This window comes from Wyeomyia smithii, chromosome 3 (genome assembly GCF_029784165.1).
Source record: "Wyeomyia smithii strain HCP4-BCI-WySm-NY-G18 chromosome 3, ASM2978416v1, whole genome shotgun sequence".
In the NCBI taxonomy this organism is placed as follows: domain Eukaryota; kingdom Metazoa; phylum Arthropoda; class Insecta; order Diptera; family Culicidae; genus Wyeomyia; species Wyeomyia smithii.
In genome coordinates this window covers 191,799,376-191,822,558 of record NC_073696.1, presented here as the reverse complement: position 1 = coordinate 191,822,558, position 23,183 = coordinate 191,799,376, and the positions used below count along the sequence as shown (strand labels likewise).

At 35.8% G+C, this 23,183-nt stretch overlaps 2 protein-coding genes across 8 annotated transcripts in view; one reads left to right on the top strand and one right to left on the bottom strand.

The window, feature by feature from the left end:
• The window catches only part of LOC129726715 (USP6 N-terminal-like protein), a 29,211-nt gene extending 16,787 nt beyond the window's left edge, over positions 1–12,424 (bottom strand). For 2 of the 5 annotated variants that reach the window (XM_055683734.1, XM_055683735.1), the window contains exon 1: positions 780–1,364. The gene's annotated coding sequence lies outside the window, so the exon portion shown is untranslated. Of the gene's footprint in view, positions 1–779; positions 1,367–12,139 lie in introns of those variants that run through there. The other 3 variants (XM_055683733.1, XM_055683732.1, XM_055683736.1) reach the window with 3 other exon arrangements.
• The window catches only part of LOC129726714 (influenza virus NS1A-binding protein-like), a 39,187-nt gene continuing 25,838 nt past the window's right edge, over positions 9,835–23,183 (top strand). Inside the window, exons 1-2 of one of the 3 annotated variants that reach the window (XM_055683730.1) lie at positions 9,835–10,367; positions 17,951–18,051. In XM_055683730.1, the coding sequence (XP_055539705.1) occupies positions 18,021–18,051 (31 nt within the window). In that variant the 5' untranslated portion in view covers positions 9,835–10,367; positions 17,951–18,020. Of the gene's footprint in view, positions 10,368–14,516; positions 14,791–17,950; positions 18,052–20,377; positions 20,886–23,183 lie in introns of those variants that run through there. The other 2 variants (XM_055683731.1, XM_055683729.1) reach the window with 2 other exon arrangements.

Here is a 23,183-nt window from a genome sequence, read left to right as displayed (position 1 = left end):
GGAATAGTTTTGGGCAAACATTCTACCTCCTACTATAAAACGTCAATCTAATCTTTGCCGATGTAACAACCTTTTATCAAACTTTAACAATATTGGCGCCAAAAACAACATATATTATTTTGATACACATACATGTTATAAAACTCTGTCTTATGATTACAACATTGGCGAAAAGAAACTATCATGACTCATTCATTACGAATATCCTTAATATCATAAAAACATAGAAAAAGGCGGATCCTGAGGTTTTCACTTGAAATAATAAATAATCATCTATTTTCATTCAGAAAAAAATAAAACCAACTTTGTTTAATGATAAAACTAACATAGATAACTTCATAATCTATGACACGATATTGGTCGCGTTCACAACAATCGTTTCTATACCAAGAAATAAAAGTTCTACACAAGTAAGTATGCATACTAATCTTAAGCCGAATTTAATTTTCATGAGAAATAAAGGAAAATAAAAATCCCCATGTGACTAACATGCAACTATAAGAGGTAAAGGCCATTTCAGTGGTATCCGGACCGGAGTGTTCAACTAAACTCACGGATTCTGTTACCAAGTATATTCTGATTTTTTTTTTCATCTTCGTTTTTATAGATTACAAAACAATAATAAATAATACAAAAAAAAATATATTAATTTTAGGAAAATTAACAGGCGCATTATTACAAATAATGGTTCAGCACCAAGTTGTGATTTGACCGATTTGGCATGTATGGGAATCAACACAAACGACTATGATCAAGTGGCTAAGGCTAAGCAAACTCACCAGAACATTTTTTTCTTCTAAAACAGCTCGAGAGCAAAATAAGCGAATTCCGCAATCGCCAGCAAATGGCAAACGCCTCTCCCTACATCAGTAGCTGTGACTGGCAGGTGTGTTCATCAGTTTGCGTCTGGCATAGAAGCGTTGTGCAAAACGAAGGAAGAATCTGCTTTCGAGTTTCCTGGTTCTTTTCGGTGGTCACTGAACTCGCTGCCCTATCTTCTAGACTTGCAAAGATATAGCTTTAGATAGCTGCACTGATTTCACTTTTGAATCGAATTCCTAGTTCTTATACTAAAGAGCGAAACTCGCGAACGCGATACAACATTGTCTCTATCTTCATCGGATTATCTTATCTGCTAAAATCCTTTTGCGCTTAGATCATTGTGATTATTAATTATGACATACAAACCAAAAACTACACGTCGCGGCAACGAAATCGAAAGCTTGTCGCAATGAAAACTATCTTCTGAGCAATATCTATGCAACAGCTCAACGAACACTAACTTTACTTGCTTCCAATTCTTTACCCTTTTCGGTGGACACTGCTCTACTTGTGTTCGTATCCGCGTCTACGAAGCTGGTGATGTTTTTTCTGTTTTGCTAGCTTTATGTGAGAAAAAGAAAGAGAGCTATTTTTTTTACCACGCACTCATTGACGGATACTTACGAGATTACATATATGCGTAAGCGAGATACGAGATTTCATTTTAGCAGGTACGGCAGATTAAAATATGTCTTTGAAAAAATATTGGGGCTGTGCATATAATGTTGACTGTCGCTCCGTGAGATATAAAGTTGATTTCCCCTTTGACGAATATCGAATTTTTTAATAGTTTGGAAAGGGACACAATATTTTGTCGAAGTCCTAATGTAGCTTGTTTTATACGTTTTCGGTAAAATCTCTGTTTGTTGACAATTTGTTAGATTCGATTTTAGGCGTAATCACAAATTACGTAAGACATTCTTCGAAATTTTCTGATTTTTTTAAATTTAAACAGCAGAACTATTAAATCATTCGATTTCGAACATTAACAACCGTAAGCTATTTTGAGGCAACCCTGTCAAGAAATCATGACAGAGCTCATTTTTCAAATGTTTACACTCCACGAAAAAATGTCTTCACACATAAGAAAGGCGTCGTACACAAATTACGTAACGCTAAAAATCTAGATTTCAGACTCCTCCCCCCATGTAACGATAGGTAACGTTCGATATGACTCTCCCTAAAATTAAGTAACGCTGAACAGCTTCACCCCCCTACAAAATTTTCAATTTCAAGCAAACATCTCAGTTACGTAACTATCTCTACTACCTTCCCCCCTCCCCCCTACGTAACGATAAGTTTCGCGCACCCCTTTGACATCACGCCATGTTTCAAGGGCTAACATCTCAACATATGTAAATACGAGACAGTATATCACCGCTTCCTGTCATACATTATTATCTTACTGTTGGCAGCGAGCACAAATTAATTTGAGCCCAGGACATGAGTTTATTGTCATTCACTGTTACTCGGTATAGGGATGCCAAAGGCTCGGTTTCGCGAGCACTGACAGCCTTTTGACGTATAATCGAGCCAGAGAGCCAGAGAAAAACGGCTTCAAACAAAATGTATGGGAAGGACGTTCATGACAGGGATGTGAACAAAACAGTTCACCCAAAGCAAAAGATACTTTGGCAATTGGCCCTTTTCATTGTTTTGATTCAACGGGCTTATTTGTGAAATATTTTGTAAACAGGTTACAATAAAGGGTGCATCAACATTATGTTTTCAAAATACAGGCGCATATAAAGGGCGCAACAAGGCAAAAACAAAAACAAGGCACCTCGTTGTCAAAACGCTTTATGGCGAAATAAAGGAGGGCGAATCTCGTTGTCAGAATGCTTTAAGGCTCATTTGATAAGGATTAGAAGAAAAGCGCAGATTTTAGCCATCAATGCACAAATTCAATGTAGTATTGTTAGGAAACAGACAGGTTCATTTAACGTCGATTTTTGATGTTAGTCGCTTAATTTGAAATAACAATTTGAAAATGTACTTGCAAGTTTTCGAACTGATATTCCCCAATGTTTATCTTTTGCCAGTTACGCCCCAATCGCAAACCAGTCCAAATATATAAACACGTTTACAATTGCAAGTTGGCAAAAATCTCAGTAAACGCATTTAATCGAGTGCGGTTAATCAACCGACTTCTTCACACGAGATCTAATGTTTTCGAAATTGAAGACATGTTTTCACATTTGGCATCCCAAGAAGTGAAGTACATAATCATTCTCCCTCCCAGCTGTTCTCGAGGTACGATGCTGGCCTATCAAGCCAGTCGTCGTAGATTCGAGTTCTCGAGTCGGGAGAGACTGTTAGTGAGCAAAATCATTTCAAATCGCCTGGAAATACGCGAAAATTTCATTGACCATTTTTGATTTGAATGAAACTTTGCACACGTGTTTGGCTTAGCAAACTGAGCATTTTTCACAGATGGAGAGATTTTTTACACCCATGAGACATTCTAAAATATATAAAATAAATATATTCGAAGCATTGTAGCCCAGAAACCGTTGGTAGTATAGAAAAACTGTCTGAGAATGAGTTGTAGGGAATTAAAAATGCACCATAAAAAAATATACACTGTACAAAAAAAATTTTTTTTACCAAAAAAATTAAGAATAAACATTGAAATTCAATTTAAAAAAAAAAGAGTTGATTTTTTTTTTAATTTTTTTTAAAGAAACTTGACGTTAATACGCAACTTTAAAAAAAAATCCAGGATGGAGAAATGAAAAATCATTTTTTTATGGAAGATTAATTTTTTTATAAAAATTATAATTTAAACATTTTTCAAAATATTTGCATTCTGATGATTTTAAAAGATGCAGAGAGTCATTTTGAATCAAAAAGCTTTTGGTAGTAAACAGTCTAAAGGCATCGGTTTTCGAGTTATTTTGAATTTAATCTCGAAAAGTTAATAATATTTCGGAAAATACACGTTTTTTTGTTGTCAAAGAATGAATTGTATATTTTTGATCAAGCATTCCAATGAACGTATGGTTTTTGCTGGAGAACCATGGACAAAATAAGAAAATGTGTATTTTCCGAAATATCAATGATTTTTCGAGATTAAATTCAAAATAACTCAAAAATCGATGCCTTTAGAATGTTAACTACCAAGAGCTTTTTGATTCAAAATGACTCTCTGCATCTTTTAAAACCATTAGAATACAAATATTTTGAAAAATGTTTAAATTAGATTTTTTATAAAAAAAACTAATCTTCTATAAAAAAAAATATTTTTCATTTCTCCATCCTGGACTTTTTTTCAAAAGCTGCGTATTAACGTCAAGTTTCTTTAAAAAAAATTTAACTCTTTTTTTTTAAATTGAAATTTAATGTTTATTTTTAATTTTTTTTGTCAAAAAAAAATTTTTTTTTTACAGTGTATATTTTTTCATGGTGCATTTTTAATTCCCTACAAATCATTCTCAGACAGTTTTTCTATACAACCAACGGTTTCTGGGCTACAATGCTTCGAAGAAAACCTATGTCAAAAGGCATACGCCCTTTTAGAATGTAACTCATGGGTGTAAAAAATCTCTCCACCTGTGAAAAATGCTCAGTTTGCTAAGCCAAATACGTATGCAAAGTTTCATTCAAATCAAAAATGGTCGATATTCGACCATAGGTCATTTCGCGCGATCTTGCTCTAGTGTCAGTAGGATCATAGCGCTATCCCCCCAATTGTCCTGTACACTTAACAGTTGGCTGCTAAGTCTGTGTATAATCAACAGAAGGCCGAGTTCCGAATAGGAATGTAGCACCAGCAAAGCTTTGCTTTTTACATAATCATTCAGCTAAGGTGAATCCACTGCTTTCCCAAGGTTCAACTGTTAGGATCTTAGCGAGAAATGATTCAACTTATTTCTATTTTTTTAGTTTTGTAAGTTTTTGTTTGTAAGGGAACATTCATAAATGACGTTTTTAGGTTTTTTTACCATCTTTTATCGTAGCGTTTCGTCTCAAAGTTAGACCCCCTGTAGATAATTATTATTATTCCTAATTTAAATTTTTCAATCGAACGTAAGATTTTCTCGTATCCCGCGCTCTCCCTCCGTAAGCATTTGTAAGAAATTTGCTTACCCCCACAGTGGTTTGAATTGTATGGCAAGAGTGGTCATAAATCATTTTTGTACAGTATTGTTCTTGAAAACTACTGTAATCGACAGAATTTGATAATTTTTGACTAAAACAAGCTTTTCATGAACTGCCTTTATTTAACTTTTTTTCAATTTTCTGGCATTTAAATTATTATACATACAAAATAGGATACCAATAGAATATAAGGAAAAGTTTGGCCATTGAAATCCTAAATGCGACAGCTTCAAAAAATTTTGCCTTCTCGTAAAAAGTCTCTATATAGGCTCAATCGGGTTTCTAAGCCTGAAAGCGATCAAAGTTTGACTATTCTACCCTTTGGAAAAACTTCAAACATATTTGATATTGTCTCAGAAACCTCCCGTATTTCAAAACCAAATATTAAATTTCGAATATAGACAATTGTTTAAAAGCAAATTTGTAAATTTTAGCTGATGGCACCACAACCCTTTTAAGAAACTATGTAGTAAACATAAAATTTAAACGAAAAAGTAACCATCTTTAGTAGCTTGCCATTGACTTAGATGCAAAAATTAACAGCTAGAACCTTCAACAAATCTTTTTTAAGTCCTGATTCTTTCGTTTGATGGTAATTTGGTGATAGTACCTAGCGCGGAACACATTTAATAGTTTACATGAATTTTAGTATGAGTGGCGCTCTTTGGCTTTATTATTATGTACCCTTTCGCGACTAATACCCCGTTCACACTACACCGCATATCACCTGATATCAGGCGATTCGTGCTATTGAGGCCATATCACCATTAATATTACCTGATGTCCCATACAATCGAGCTGTCAACGGATATCACCTCGGCTACATGCTATCGCGGATATCATGTTCGAAAACCAATAATAACCACATTTCAAGCAGTTGGCAACACGGCCAACAGACATTTGACGCAACCCTACAAATTTCGCACTTCGCGTTGCATGCGAGAAAAAAGGAAGGAAATATTTCTGCTATTTTCATCCCGCACATGTTGACAATTGCATATGAGAGCTCGCGTTGGTGCTGACATCTCTATCCTAATCCCATTGCTCTTGTTGTCTTGTTTTAGCTTTGACCTGTTTTTGTTTTCTTCTCTTTTCAATTACCAAAGCAAATGTCAAATCATATCAGCTCACTGAAGTGTGAACGCTCGAGGTGGTATCCGATATCATCTGGCGATATCAGGTGATATCCGGCGTAGTCTGAACAAGGCATAATTCTGATTACAGTTTAGCACGTACCTTTCCAAACAACACCGCAATAGCAGAACATAGCTGTTTTCTGAAGGTTCATGATGAAAATAAACAAAAAAAGCAATTGGATTTGCTCCATGGTGTATGTATACACAGTGTTAAAAACACGTATTGCTTAGGCTAATTTTGCCAGTGTCAACCACCCTCACTTATCTCGTGCTCAATAGGCTAACAAAAACAGTTTTTTCTCATTCTCAGGTTCATAACCAATCAATATAATCGCTAATAACCAGTAAACAAAAAAAAATCTATTGTTGGCCAATGGGCGAACCACTGTGCCTCCCTCCTTATCCCCTTAACTCTATATTCCTTGTATATTATTATTGTGATTTCAGAGAAAAACTAGAATTTTGCGCTCTAACTGACAACCGCAACTGACAACCGAAAATGACAATCTCAGACAGCACCGATAAAAATGCGACTCAAGAACTTGTTTGTCAAAGCGTATGCACTCTTAATTTACTTCAATTGAAATTGAATAGCATTGACTCATAGCGAATTTCTTTATTCCACTGTGTGCGGGCAAAACTGCCGAGGAATAATAAAACGTCATTGCCATTTAAGACGCAAGTAAGAAAGAGATGTCAGACAACTGTTCACGAATATAGCACGTGCGGAAGTGGGTTGAAGCTGACAAATTTTACAGTGCGCTTCGGGCAGCACGGCAGGACAAAACTGGGTCAAAATCGAGCGAATAAAGAAGGGTTTTGACAGCAGTTAGTGCGCTTCCGGGTCAAAACGAGGTGAGCTGGTGGAATAAAAAAATTCGCTATTAGTGCCGCCTTGATTTCTTGCCCTTGACTATGCAGCAGAGCCGCATTATGGTTTGCAATCAGAATGTTCTACGAAAAAAAACTACTTATAATCCATTATTTGATGTTGCTGAAACAGTATGCAATATAACATAGTTTTCACAAAAAATGACCTTCCGTGCTTCGACGAATTGAAGTTTCGGACTTCGTTAGTATTGTTATAGTTCGGCCATTTGGAGCTGTTTGCAAAATACTGTTTCGATATTTAATGGTCTCCATGGCGTTGTCTCCGCTCTAATTTCGAGGTCAACCAACTTGTCACGTAACTTCGGCGTTTGGCCCATGGCCAAAAAAATTAGTCTTATGAATACCACATTATTTTTTCACTGTTCACGGAACTAAAATCACTAAAATTATTAGTTAACATCATCTCCTTTTATGTTTAACATTTACTTCTAGCGAAAATCCGAAGCTTCTGAGCCCTACCGCCAAACGACATTCGAAGGCCTAATTTCCCCATAACTTCTATTGGCTCCAGCATGAGAATTCCTAAGCTCCAGAAAGTCTTGTTTTGGAAATTTGTTTCCTTGGATAACATAAATGTTTTCCAGTACCGCAAAAGCGTACAGCGCATTGTTTCTATGTCTGTTTCTTGACTCTTCAAAAATAAGCTTTATTACTATCATAACATGTAGCGTTATTACTATCATAACATGTTAGACATAATTGTCCCACGACTTTTATTTTATATATCATGGCATTGTTGTGATAAATACATCAAATCGACAAAAGCATGCGAACTTTAACAAACCAGTAAAAATAGGCGAAATGGTGCCCATCGCTGATGGCAATAAATCGTACATGCCTTTGATGATGAATATGATATTCTTTTCTCGATCAAGACAAACGAAAACCTAAAGCCTGTAGTACACTCTTTGTCTAATGGTCAAATATTTGACCTTCTGACATAATGGTCAAATTTATTTGACATCATGGTTGTTGTTTGCCCGTGTTTGCCCCATGTTAAAATTGGAGAGTGACAAACAATTAAATTTGACCAAATTTTTATCTGTCAAAAAATGACAAATATTTGACGCTCGGTCAAAGAGTGTAATACAGGCTTAAGAAACAAATAAGAAGACTCTAATTAACTAATGAGGTGTAGAGAATAAAACTTATTCGGATATTTTTGTATTTCAATTACGAACATTTTACTATCCCCAGTTGAACGTGTATCGATTGCTATTCCTTACAGCACTTTTTTACCAGTGTTTGAGATGTCTGACAGTTGCGGGTGTTGCTTCTTCTTTTTCTTGAAAATACCCTGCATTCTAATTTTTGACGTAGAGCTACGTTTTACTTTAGCATACCACACAGGGATGCAACCTGAAAAACTGGGACGAAATTTGTCCCTTTTCAAATGCTAATAGGTCGGTTGGTTTCAACCGATTTCCTTCATTCTTGCAGCAATCGATTGGAAAATTATACACGCATCTGCCCAAATGCAGAAAAATGTTGTTTGAATCTAAGAACTATTGCACTATTGAAAATTGTTAAGCCTTGTTGAAATAAAAATAACGTCCTCTGATTGGTCGCTTGCTTGCTGTGTGTGTATGATATGGTGTGATGTGTATGTGTTTGTATGATATGGTATGATGTGTGTGTGTGTCTATGATATGGTATGATTTGTGTGTTTGTGCTGTGTATGGTTTTTAACTCGGCACGTTCTGCTAACTGCTGAATCCGGTTCACGAAATTCACAACCCTTCATTAGTAGACATTATAACTCATTACCCAAGTAAAAATATTGATTTTCCCAAAGTTTTATAGCGCTGAATACAGCCAAAAAAGCGCTATAAAACTTTGATAAAACCAGTTGTGTTACTAGGGTAATGAAACACTCAATGCATTTGTTAATAGTGTACGTAGTTCTACGTCATTTTTGCGGTCGTGTCTTGGATACAACCTCCTACTTTTTTGTGAAAGGACAATATTTGCATTCATGATATTCATGATATGATATTTGCGGCATAAAAAGTGGAATTGGAATGATATGGTTTAGGACTACAATCAACAGATACATTGAATTTATGCAAATTTTACAATTTTATGTATTTTTCAGAACTACATAACAAGAAACGATTTATCCACTTACTGAAGAGAAACACTGAAAACGCAAATAAACATCGCTTTTTGCAGTACGGCCAACTGTGCCCTCTAAAAATAAATTTCAACAGCGCGCCTCCCCTGTATTGTACAATGTATTTTTTTAGAGTGTATATTTTCGAAGGAAGTGTGTCATTTAGGCTGCGTACGAGCGCCGGGAACAAGAAAACAGTGCATTCTGAAATTTGGGAAATTTTCTTTTGTATAGCGAATTGGCTCTTATCCCTCTCTTCGCTCTCATCTCTACAGGGATGCCAAAAATTCACCTGTTTGATCGCTAACTGAAAATGACACAGTGCATATCTAAAAATCTGCACAAAATTTGCTTCTTACTGCTACTTTTTAAACAATCTGCAATCGGTATTATAAAATTTAAACTTAAAAATGTGTATACAATCTGTATTGCAATGATTACAAGTGGTCTCGCCATCATCCCTTGTATAGTGAAATGGCTTTTTAGTAGTAACAGTTTGCCGGTGTTAGTGCCGACCGTGCCGACTAGTCAGCCTATACACCTTAGTCAGCCTATACACCAGAGTAGCGAACCTATACATTAGAGAAATGACAAGACACTCACCCGTAAGGCAACTGTCAACATCAAAACGGATAACGGCAATGCAAAATTATACAAATCGCCCGTTTTGATGTTGACAGCTGCGTTAACGGTGAGTGTTTCGGCGTCTCTCTGGTGTATAGGCTGACTAGCCGACAGAGAAGCGTAGCGGTAACGACCAGACCAGCTAGCAATTCATTCATCGATTCGTGGTGATTCGGTTTGCAGCGGGCAAAGTGGAGCTCCGTTTTGCTGCTTCCCTACGGTTTTTTCGCGCATGTTTTCACGGTTTTTAAAGTTTGCAGCTCGTGACAGCCATCGTGCAGTTTAGTTTCCTTTCGAAGAAAACAAGCAGGAAGTGAAAATCGTGTTTCTTGTTTTTTCTTCCGATTACGTAGTTTGATACTGTTTGTTAAAAATCCAGGTGCTTGCCGCCATCATTTAATCGATCCGGTGTCGTTGTGGGATAATGCTTTTCTCGTCGATGTGCTTTGCGGTTTGATTTTTTTTTATTTGCTTTTATTTCGGTCGCCATTACCTAGTTGAAGGTGTGCGAAATCCTTCCCCCATAAGGTGCGTTAGCCGGTTTCAAGTTTTGAGCTCTACCATTTGTTTCAATTGAAAATATGAATCAGTAAGCTGCAAATATTCCAGTCCCTTGTGTCTGCCAAATGATTATTTTTCAAGAGCCATTTTGTGATACATCTGTTACACTTCGCGAAAGGGTAAGTATTTATCTGCAAAAATGTGTCCGATAAATATTGAATCTGTAGTGCAAATATTTAATGTCATAAAATGGTAGACAATGTGTTATCAAATTGCTCAAAAATTATACATGTCGGAAACGCACTCGCGTTAAATGACTATGTTATAGAGCTGACAAGTCAAAACCAGGTCAATACGGCGATACTAAATTACCACTCTATGGGTTACCCGTTTTGGTTAAAAATAATCGGCTTGGATCTGTGATATGTATGCCTAGTATCTGGAATAAGCACAAGGACTCAAAACTAGCTCGTTATTGTCAAAACCAAGCCAAAACGGTGGAATCACATCGTTTTATTGCGAAGAGTATACACTAAAGTCGCTTTTTACGCGGGAAGACGTACCGCGTAAAAAAAAACCGCATAAATTCCGGAATTCGCGCAAAAAATCGCGTAAATTCCGGATTCCGCGTAAAAAAAACGCGTAAATTCCGGAATTTGGCTAAAAAATTACGTAAATTCCGGGATCCGCGTAAAAAAACTGCGTAAATTCCGGAATCCGCGCAAAAAAAAACGCGTAAATTTTGGAATCCGCGTAAATTCTACGCAAAAAAATACTGCGTAAATTCAAGATCCCGCGTAAAAAAACGCGTAAATTCCGGAATTCGCGTATAAAAAACTCGCGTAAAAAGCGACCTTAGTATACTCAAAATTTTAGTTCAGTTCAGAAAACCTTGGGTTGTTTCATGCATCAACGTAAATCAATCATTTTTAGTCTAACAATAAAACAGATAAAATATAAAAATACCTTGACATTTTTTATTAGTAATTTAAAAAATAAAAACAAATCAAAATTTTTAGATAGGCGCATTTTTTTTTATTTGTACGCTCCAAATCAAACAATTTTCAATATCGTTTTTCAAAATTTGATGATAGCAAAAAGAAAAAAAATGGCAAATAAAACATTCATCACATTTTCGCTGAAAATATTAGCTCAATCAACTGTCCCTTTTGTCCAAAATTTATTAATTTGATGCTGTTTTCAAATAGCCTTTTCAAATGAATAAACGAGGACATTAATGAACTAATGTCGTAAATTGCAGTTTCTACTAAGCTTAATCATACTGTGCAAAGTTAAATGAAAATCGAAAATCACGATTTTTTTAGTTTTAAAATAGCTTATTTGACATGGCAAATCATGAGTTAATATATATATATATTTTGATGATTAAAAAACAATATTGATTAGATGGCCCTTAATCAAAATGTGGAATAAAAATGATAGCGCCTGAGTTATAATAGACATTTTATTCCGTCAATTAGTATGGTTTTGAAAAGCATGGTTAGCGATTTATCGGATTTACACAGTAAAAACTTGTCTTTTGATTTGACAGATTATAAAAAACTACGATGTATGTTGATAACCATGTTTATCGTCAAATTATTATAAACAAAGAGGTGGCAACACGGAATCTGAGGGGTTTGTTAATGCTTTACTACAAAGGCTTATCACACACGCCTTGTAGCAAACGGTAATTCCTTTTAATTTAATTGCATGCAGAGATGTGCATGATGTCATGATCATGAATACCTACTCTATGGATTTTTTTTTATGAACAGCAATCGTTAGTTTTATTCACTATCACATTTTTCTAAAGACATTTTTTTTTAATTTTAAAGAACGAATGAATGCGCATACTTAGTGTTATTTTCAAATTATTGAAACACATTTCTGGAAACAAATCTTCATTTCTTCAAGTAATTAAATTTCCCGCCTTATAGTAACAACGTACCTATATAATTTATTTGCGATTGGAAAACAAATACCATTTATTTATTAACTCCCTTTCTAGCTACCACGCAACACGTCTCATGTCTCTGGCTATTTGTTCGACCTCGGCGAATCAGTTCAATAGTCTGGTGTTTTTTTTTTTTGCAATACATCTGGATGAATCTGGATTTTTTTCGACTGTAGGATGCACGAGGCACTGTACTCACGAACCCAGACGGACATATAGTTATCACTTTTACAGTATACTACAGCAACACAGCTTATCTAGCTTCGCGGTAACTGCGTCAATTACTTTTGATACGTGCACAGTTATAGTGCGATTGCGAAGTGCTAAACTCGTCAAAAAGAACCCGTAATCAGTGAGTTGGAATAATGTCAGAATGATGCAAATTTTAATAGATCATTCTAACCAACAGCGTGTGCCGATATTTCTTACAGATATATGATATTCGCATACATACCATGCATTCACGTGTTCAATGACAGCAATTTTCATGCGCATTCATTCAATTTTCTGCTCCAGTGTGCCGCGTGTCTTTGTAAGCTTTATTACTGGCAGGGTCATAAACGAGTCTAAAGCCAAAATAAATGCACGCCATTTTCATGAGTAGACAAGAATTATGAAGTGGTTGTTTGATGCGTTGCAAAAATATAGTACGTTGTTAGACTACTTATATTGCTGCTAATTATTTTCTAGATAAAGAATTTTAGTTGATTTCGCCGGTTCATGCAACAAACACTTTATAGTATGGCATTAATTTGTTAGTCAAGCTTATGCCATAAACTAGTACGTTGAAAATCAATAGTCCCGGAACAGCACATCCTCCCACTTGAAAGTAATTTATCCGCCTACTACAGTAAACATTTTACTTTTACATTCATCCAGCAACGTACGATGCGGTTTGTTTACATGCTTGGTATTGATTTTCTCCTACTATTGGCACGCACGTGTTCGGGCAGAAAAAAAAGCTTGAGCCATTATCGTTGTAGTTGTATCGTTTTACTTAAACCAGTAAATATTTCTGTTGCGTTGTAGCTGGGAAAAATTCACTTGAGTTACCACGTTTCATATTAGTTTCAAAAGATTGAATCAACTCAAAACGTTCAAGACAGCGCAGTTAATTTTTTTTGCCGAAAAAGCAAGCTTTGACAGAATTTGATTAAGCAAAAATAGAAATTTACCAGTGTTCACCGAACCCCAAAAACACAAAAATAATAAAAAGTTTCAACCGAAAAAAATACGAATTCGGAACGGGTACGAGTTTGAAAAATGTCAAACCCAACCATCTCAAATATGCGTGAAGATTATTTATCCGAAACACGTGAATAAATGAACAATGTTTTTTATTGGCAATTACGTTTTGTGAATCAAGTATAAACCAAGTTGATGTAATTTACACTTTTGAAATGATTAGAATGTTATTAGTTTCTTGATACACGTTTCAAAGACATATGTTTCAAAACAAAATATCTTAATTTTCTGAGAGACGTCAAAAGTCAATTTCGCCGTCTTCCAAACAGTATTATGTCGTCAGCGATGTCTAATTTATTTACAGGTGTTTCAACGTTAAAATCATACATTTGATCCTCAATATTTCAAACACTCGAAATACTCTTTTATCGTATTCCGAAACAAACTTTTTTGATAGTCGTAACAAAACAACCGTTTTCGTAAAAACGGCTTAGCAACCACAAAATGTTGCGAATGTTACCGCTAATCATTGTAATTTTTTAAAGCCGCAAACACGCGCTGTTGTACTTATGTTTCAAAAAGTGAACAAGTAGTGTATCTATAAATTTTCAAAATTCACCTCTAGGTTACCATGTATTGTCTTCAGCACAGTTCCTTCTTAACAAAAGATGCAGACACGTTCCTAGTTCCGTGTTGGTCCTGAGGGGCAATTCTTATTTCGTGACTAAAAACAGAAACGTCCCAGGCGCATGTGCAAAAGCCAATTGAAAAAAATGTGGAGGCACAGTCAAACATGACTACTGTTTACGATGTTTACAATTGAGAGAACGCATGGCAATATAGGTCAACGAAATATCATGGAAGAGAAAAGTCATTTGGACTAGATTATTATAATCTAGAAATCGTTTCATCTTTTAATCAAAAATAATGTGTATTTTTGCTCAACACAAAACCTACATATATTCCTATCGCAATGAACAAATTATTTAGCGTTACGAAGTACTCAACTGCAGAAACACATGTTGAAATTTGCAGTTACGAGATATCGAGTGTCGACAGACAGATTGTCACGGAAAATCGCCCGGACTACAAGATCCGAGACGAGAGGTCATATTTATTAGTTCGTGTATAACGTACGATGGTGGGCTCGGTTAGTGAGAGAGTTTCGTTCGACACTTTCTCATTTCGTGTTTATCAACCGTATCGCAAGCATCTGTCGGCCGTTTGTGTATGAAGGGAGGAAATTGCTCTCATTTTCTACCGCCACAGAAAAGGAGAATGGATTTCCTCAGTGTCTCCCCGTGTTGAGTAGAACTGATTGACAAGTGAAAGGAGTTTCTAGAATGCAATCATAAAATTAGGTTCAATTTCATGGCATCGAGTGCAAAAGTGAACTAAGTGCTTTTTACTCGATAGACATCCATTAATCAATCGAGTCATTGTTGAAACCAGAAAATCAGGTAACATATTTTACCGTGGATACCTGCTCCTTTGTTCGCACTATGTAAACGATATGGCTACGTAAATGGATAAATCGTATCATTTGTGAGAAGAGAGAAAATTGAAAGATACCGACGAATCAATTGCATGGATTAAATCAAAAGTTATAGACATTAAATTATATTGCTGATAAGGGCAGAAACCTAATGCTAGGAGTGAAATCTAATCATTGATATTTGTGATCTGCAGTCATAAAATGTTAATAATTCACATTCAATTCAAACTCAAATAAAAGACTTGGCAGATATGCTATTAAGTGAGCGTAGCGTATATCGTAATAGTGTATCGAGGAGTCAAAGAGCAGAATTTACAAACAATTACAGTAGGGAACACCAATTAAAATTTTAATTAAATCTTTACAATGCTACTGACTTTGTTCACAAGAGACATCCATCAAGAAACAAATGACAGCTAAAAACATCAAATGGTGTGCCTTGGTTTGAAAAATTTAAAAAATGAATTTAGATTTCAATCAACATTACTATATTAACATATGTTCTGACCCAGCAAACTTCGTACCGCCCATTTTTGTGTTTAAATAATTTTAAACATTCCAAATTGATTGATTCCTTGCAATTTGTTCATAGTCTGCAAACGCACGACAAATCGGCCATAGGATATGAGAAATGGTGTCGAACCAGTATAAAAATATATTTTGCTCTCAAAAACCTTCACATGCCAAATTTGATTCCATTTACTTGATTAGTTCTTGAGTTGTGGAGAAATTCGAGAATTTTTCTTGCTACCAAAGACCTTAACATATAAAATTTGGTTCCAATTACTTAATTATTTTTCGAGATGTGCAGAAATTCGTGTTTCATTTATTTGTAACCCTTCCCTTTCAGTAGAGGGAGGAGTGTCGAACCATTATGGACTTATTTGTTACCCCTCAAAATATCCACGTGCCAAATTCGGTTGTATTTGCTTGATTGCCTCTCGAGTTGTACAAAATTTCTGTTTCATTTGTATGGGACCCCTCCCTTCCAGAAGAGAGAGGGGTCTCGAACTATCTTAGTCACCTTTCTCCGCCCCTAAAACCCCTATAGACAAAATCACGCCGATTGGTTCAGTAGTTTCCAAGCCTATATAGATCAGACAGACAGGCAGAGCTGCATTTATATACCCTTACTAACACGCAGAGAATCCTGAGTAAGAATCCCCAGGATACCGATTAACACGGTGAACTTAGAACATTCAACTCTTTTCTTGAGAACCGTTCGCCCAATCGTTTTGTTGTCAAAGAATGAATTGTATATTTTTGATCAAGCATTCCAATGAACGTATGGTTTTTGCTGGAGAACCATGGACAAATCAAGAAAAACGTGTATTTTTCTAAATAATTATAATTTTTCGAGCTTAAATTGAAAATAACTCGAAAACCAATGCCTTTAGAATGTTTACTACCAAGAGCTTTTTGATTCAAAATGACTCTCTGCATCTTTTAAAATCATCAGAATACAAAAATGTTTGAATTAAAATTTTCATGAAAAATTAATCTACCATAAAAAAAATATTTTTCATTTCTCCATCTTGGACTTTTTTTTAAAAAGTTGCGTATTAACGTCAAGTTTTAAAAAAAAAAAATAAAAAAAAACAACTTTTTTTTTAATTGAAATTTAGTGTTTATTTTTATTTTTTTTTTTGGTCAAAAATTTTTTTTTGTACAGTGGATATTTTTTTTATAGTGCATTTTTAATTCCCTACAACTTATTCTCGGACAGTTTTTCTATACAACCAACGGTTTCTGGGCTACAATGCTTCGAATAAAACCTATGCCAAAAGGCATACGCCCTTTTAGAATGTAACTCATGGGTGTAAAAAATCTCTCCACCTGTGAAAAATGCTCAGTTTGCTAAGCCAAATACGTTTGCAAAGTTTCATTCAAATCAAAAATGGTCGATATTCGACCATAGGTCATTTGGCGCGATCTTGCTCTAATGATAATATTAACTGATCGGTTCACTTTAATGAATTCGGTCATTTAAAAACATCATTGTTAATGATTACAATTGAAAAGGACATTGAGTTTGTTCTAAACATTTTGCATTTATCTATGACTCTGGTTTTATTGATATGCATATGATTTCACGTTACTGGCACCAGCGTAACTAAGTTATGTGTGGGAACATGAATCACTGGGGGCTGTTTTGGCTGCAGAGTATTATTAGGGATGAGCAAGTCGTTCATATGAACCGGCGCACGAAAATGAAGCACGATTTTTCGAGCGCCCTAGATGATTGTTCGCCCGAAACTAAAGTTCACCGGAACCGGATTCTCGTGTATATGATATATATTCAGATTTCAATCTATGTCAATGTATTCGCAATACAACTGTTGCGTTATGCATTTCACACATTTATTGTGCGATTTTGATGCAATATTTGCGCAAATCGGGAAGACACATTGATTGTACAAGACTTGGGCTTCTGCGTGTATGTTTAGATTAAAAGATAGATCATGAGTTAATCTGAAAATTTTTTTGTGAGAGAACCGACAATGCACTGGGAATTTTTAATATGTAGAACCAGTTTCGTTGGTAGGCACGATTTCGCCCAACATCTTATGGAAATTTTGCATGTTTTTCAAAACAGTACCGACACTTGAAAAACCAAAGCAGCACTGATACTGAGAAAAAATTACAATTTAAAATTCAATCACAGACATTTTAATTAATTGACACTTCAATCACAGAAGAATGCGGGTACTTCAATAACGAATAAATTATATTTGCAGCAATACACATTCGGTATTTGCCTTAATTTTGGCAAATTTGGAAAATGTACTCAACAAATCTTAAAATAGATACAGAAATACTAACGCTAAGTCGTAGGTCCATAATCTATTTTTTTTTTATTTAGGCTCATTCTAGATTTGTTTTCTAACATTTTAGATCAAGTTCGAAAGCTTGAGAAAATGTAAGAAAATTTTTAAATGAAAAACAAATATCTTTAATAATTATAATAATCCACTCGAATTACATTAATGATGATTCGAATGTTTCTCTTAGATCAAACTTTGATTATTTTTAATATTTATCTGTGCCCGATTTCCATGTCATCCGAATATTGTACTTAACTATCAATGACCAATCGTTTTTGTTTGTTTTCAATATTTTTGCAGATTTCATCCATTCATACTTTCTTTTGAAGTCGGTTCTTTTGATCTTGCCAAAATTCTACCAACAAGGAAAATGCGTCCCCGCATCGAGAGCTCGATTGGCGGTAAGTTTTTGTTTAGCTCGTACTATATGAGAGTATGTATATGTCCATTTCAGCAACCGAGAGCATCCCGCCGGTTCGCATTTATTTACTACCAAGTACGATGTATCCGTGATTTATAGAGTGTTATCAAAATCAATTATAATTTTCTGAACGACATTCGAACGTGCCGGGTGTGCTTCCTTGTGCAGACTGATCAATACACTGATCGATTGACGAAAACTGCAATTCCTGCAACATTGAATGCATACCATTGGTTGAAAAGCATGAATATCTTGTGATTCAGCATCTAGTAGGTCCGTACTTCCGTTCTTTATTTGATTTGTAATTATGCATCGATAAAACTCGATTTAACCGGGAGCTCTGTGAGTTATTTTTATCTGTTGATCCTGTGCAAGCCAGAGAACTCGACATACCGTGATTCAAATCCAATCTAAATAACTGTCGATACTGTTAGGAGAACGCTTGTTTAGTTAGGAGTTCGAATGGTAGGTAGAATGTATACTAATTGAGCCAACTGCTACGCAGTTTTTTCTGTTCAAAATTAGTTTGCTCACCATTTGCTGCTCGAAAATGGCTTACCTTGAAACGGTTTCTCCGTTCCCCAACGTAAACAAAAGACGAACAGCTTATTGGAGACCGTCAAGTCGGTAGAACTAGAGTTTAATGGAACAGTAATGTAATCAAACCGAACAATGTTATCAAAGTCACGAATAAATATTTTTCGATTTCTTCACTGCTGTTAATGGTTGGTGAGACTAAATAACCAGGCGTCTCCTTTAAATCAGTAGTGCAAGGAGACGCTGCACTTTCGGTCCGTAACCACGAATTTTGACTTATATCATGAACAGTAGTTGTACTGCCAAAAAAATTTAACAGGTTAATATAAATGTTTCTGAATTTGAGCCAGGAAGAAAAAAAATCGACAGACTTGGTGACTTGTAAAACACTTGTCGAAGGTTAGAAAGAACGTCCATCAATCTTGCGATGACAACGTAAATGTGAAATGACAGCGCGATCTCTCAAATCTTGTCATCCGAAAATTTGCGAAGCTCACCGCTGTTTCGTTCGACCGAGAAATTTGTAAACATGAAAAATATTGAAAACCTATGATTGACAAGGTGCTGCCTGTCCAATACTTGCCAATTAACAAAGTGGCGCTACGAAGAGTTAATGCAAATAACACAGAGAATGGATAACCAATTAAAGAGTTTAATATTTCCAGTTTATTACAAAAAAAAAAATGAATTCATGGCTGACGTTACTGATTTTAGATTAAGTATCGTTCTCATTCATCGTTGTTGATTCATTCAATTATTCTTGGCCGCCACAATCACAACTGGCACCTATCCAACTTACGATAAATCGCAGATATATTATTTAGCATACTGTATATAAACGTAAGATGCATCTCTGCGCATAAGGCTCCTTCTACTAACTGTTTTATAGATGACCAGCAATGGTGCTGGTTTTGTCCAAAAAGTAGTAGGAATGTCTATAAGTTCAACACTAGTTGTTACTATATACATTATCAGTGAAGGACGATGTTACTGTGGTGATAATTTTTGTACCCATCCCCTCGAGAGCCTGTGCTCAGGTGTTTGAACCTTTGAGTTGAAATTTTTCTAACACTGACAACATAGAAAGAAAACTGATAATGGAACAAATTTCCGGAAGGTAGAAAACAAAATTGATCGCTTTGTCTGTGGGAACCGAGTACAACCATTATTTAATAATCTAATTTATGTCTATGTTTTATCATTACCCGTCTACGAAATATGTGTATGTATCCGTTATTTCTAAATACTTAGCGTTGGTGAACCTGTCACTGTGTAGACTCTTCGAAGTATGCTATCACGAAGTAACATTTTGTTTTTTTTTCTTCGGTGTACATATATACAGGTATGTAACGGGAATAGGAGAATATTGAACGTTATCCTCTTCACCGTCCACTGATAGCTACCGAGAAATCAATAACTTGCGCATCTATCTGTTTACATATTGGTGGTAACCTTCCATAATTATGCAACCAATTGGATTTTTACCTGATACATACATATTTTCTACATCTAAAAACCGACACCGGTATGAAAATTCCAGGTTCAACAGTTTACATTTTTTTGTGCTCATGACCTTCCGTTTCCAAAGCCACGTTTATCCGGAAGCGTTCCTTAAGGACACTCGGGTAACAGTGTCGCTCTTTTTTTGGCCAACCCCTTGGAGTGCCCTGTTATTATACGGCTGCAGCCGTTAGTAGCAACCAACACAACAGTACTCAAGGCCACCCGTCCGCGGGTTAGGTTGAGGTAGTCCAAGCCGGCTTACAAAAAGTCAGTCGTTCGATAGCGACCGTCCCGACAGGAAGAAAGCCTTCTCACTTTCATGTGCTGATTTACCTAGAAACGGGAAGAAAGCACCGAACGGGTGAATCACTTGTGTAAAATCCCAAATACTTGCATATCGTCACCAGCCGACTTCACAACAAGCTATGGAGCGACCGTCCCACATTTCAGCCGTCAGTCAAATTGAACGGTGATAAAGTGTCATCCTGGTTTTTTGTTTGCGTAAACGCTGACGGAACCAAAATAAATTGTTTTTTTTTTTTCGTCGAAAACATGAGTGAAGATTCGTAAAATGGTTGACACATGATACTGGGCGGATGCACTTTTCTAGAGGCAATATTGTGATTGAATCTATCTAGTTGTTGATTTGTGTACAGTCAATGTGGAACGGCATATCTGTGTTATTAGTATTTAATTACCTAAAGTCTGTGATAGTAATATAGAAGATAGCCATCATGACCCGAAAGAACGGTTATAATATTACATATGAGAGTGGTAAGTCGATGCATTTCTTCCTAACTTTTAGCGTGATGAGTAAATTATTGTTTGTGTCAAATCTTAAATCTAAAATGCTTGAACGTTTGCGGTTAGGCTTCGTGTAATATATACCACAGCCATGCAAAACAATTTCAATGATGGCCATGAGCATAGCACAAACCCAATGACCGTTAAGAAAGTTCCATTCCACCTTCCCAGCTAGACTCATAATCCCGTAAACCTCTTAACAAGTTTTCCCAATTTGTACGCAAAACACTTAATTAGAACGAGTGGCGAAAGTTTGGAAAAATCTTTTAAATCAGGAAATGTCAGGGAATTTATTACTCGATCAGGAAAACCAGGATACATAAGGGAAAATAATATCAGTAACGTAGAGCAGAGCTATCAGTTGCAATACTCTATGTATGACAAGGTTAACGTAGGAAAAATAAAATAAACATTTTTTTTAAATAAGATTTAAAAATTTGATATTAAGAACAGGCATTTTTTCCTTCACGAGTAATTCGCGAAAAACCAACCGAAGTTCGTTTATCTTTATAAGTAAACGATCAAAATTATGATTTTCTTGTATGTTTGAGTGCTAAAACTTAAGGAAAATCATAATGAAACCGGTAAATGAATCTGGTCCCCGTGGCTCTGTGGTTGGCGATGTCGGTCGGCTAGCTCTCCCACACGGTTGTGTTATCGGGTTCGATTCCCGATCGAGTCGAGGATCTTTTCGAGCTGGAAATTCCCTCGACTCAGCACTGGGGCACGGTGTATCGTTGTACTTTTCCTTCACATGCAAAATGTGCCAAAAAGCTATTGGCTTTTAGCTATTAGCCCCAAGGCTAAGCGTGCGATATTGTTTTTTAAATAAATATTTTCAAAATCATAATTTGGAAAGAAGATAAATGTGGAACATATAGAATATTTATTATTCGCTTGAATGTTCAATTCATCAAAGTAAAAATGCTAGTGATAAAGTTGATAAGAATAGTTTCCAGTAAATTTATGTACTACTGTTAGTGTGCAGCGTCCCCTAATCCAGCAAAAATGACAGTAAAATCTGTTGCCAGTATGGTACCGAAAAGCAGTATCGTAGAATCAGTCTAGTATGGTGCCGTTAAGTACTTGATGATGAATGAAGGTACCGAAGGTCAATAATCCAAATGAATGGTCGCCAAATTGATTGTCACAGTTAATTAGGAACACACGTGCGACGATTATTTATTGTTTATGGCATCATTTATTATTGATTTATCGGTGCTTTACCGGTAATTTTACCATTTACATAAGGAACCGATTTTTCTAAACTTATCTAAGATATGACAAAACGAATAAAAGTTAATTAAAAATGAAAATAAACAGATGAAGCAGATAAATGGCAAATGTACAGAATTGCGTCTTCGAAAAGGAACCAGATTTCAAAAATCTGTGATTTATGATATCATGCACAAACCGGTGCACGGTTGCGATGACGTTTTCGGTCTCGTGACGCTGTTTCGCTGGAACTGCAACAATTTCATTGCTTAACACCTGCGTTTTGCATTGACGTAGTTTTCCAACGACTATGGCATGTCATTAACAAATACTCATAACTCCAAAAACCGACTGTTGATCATTTCCGTGACGAATGAACCTGTCTTCAAGCGTGAGGCAGCTTCAGAATATAAACGTTTCTCGGCGTTTACTGGTTTTGCGGCAGAGACAGTAAAAATCCCCGATTAGTGGGCTGCACCTTGCACCGTATTTCTCATTTAAGTTGTTACCGTATAAACTCATTTCACTTCCGTTTGAGTGTAAAGTGACTCCAGTTGTCACTGCAAATAACCGAGTGTCTAGCATAGCGGCTAAAAAATCTCACATTCGCGAATCCTCGATGTATTCTGAACAATAAGGTCTAACCATCTCGAACAGCAGTAATTAGCAGACTAATATTCTTCACCTCCTCAAATGAATCGACATTTGACGTGACCGGCGACGATATTGATCATTATACAAGTGAGATAGCCAGAAGTTGCACCTCGAAGGATGACTCACTTTTCCCAAGTATGAAATGAATGTTTTTTTTGTGTGATCTAGAATGATCTTGATCAATCGCGACCAAAATACAGGCGATAATATTGTGCTATATCATGCTAATTGAAGGCGGAAATGTTCAATAGTACATAATAAACAAAGAAATGCATCATTTTCGAATAGTTTTAAATCATGACTCAATAGATGCTTCGAGTATCACTGTTGTGCATTTTTGTACACTCAAAACCTGCTATGTAAGTGTGGTGTACAAAACGACTATTTTAAATTTTGTGT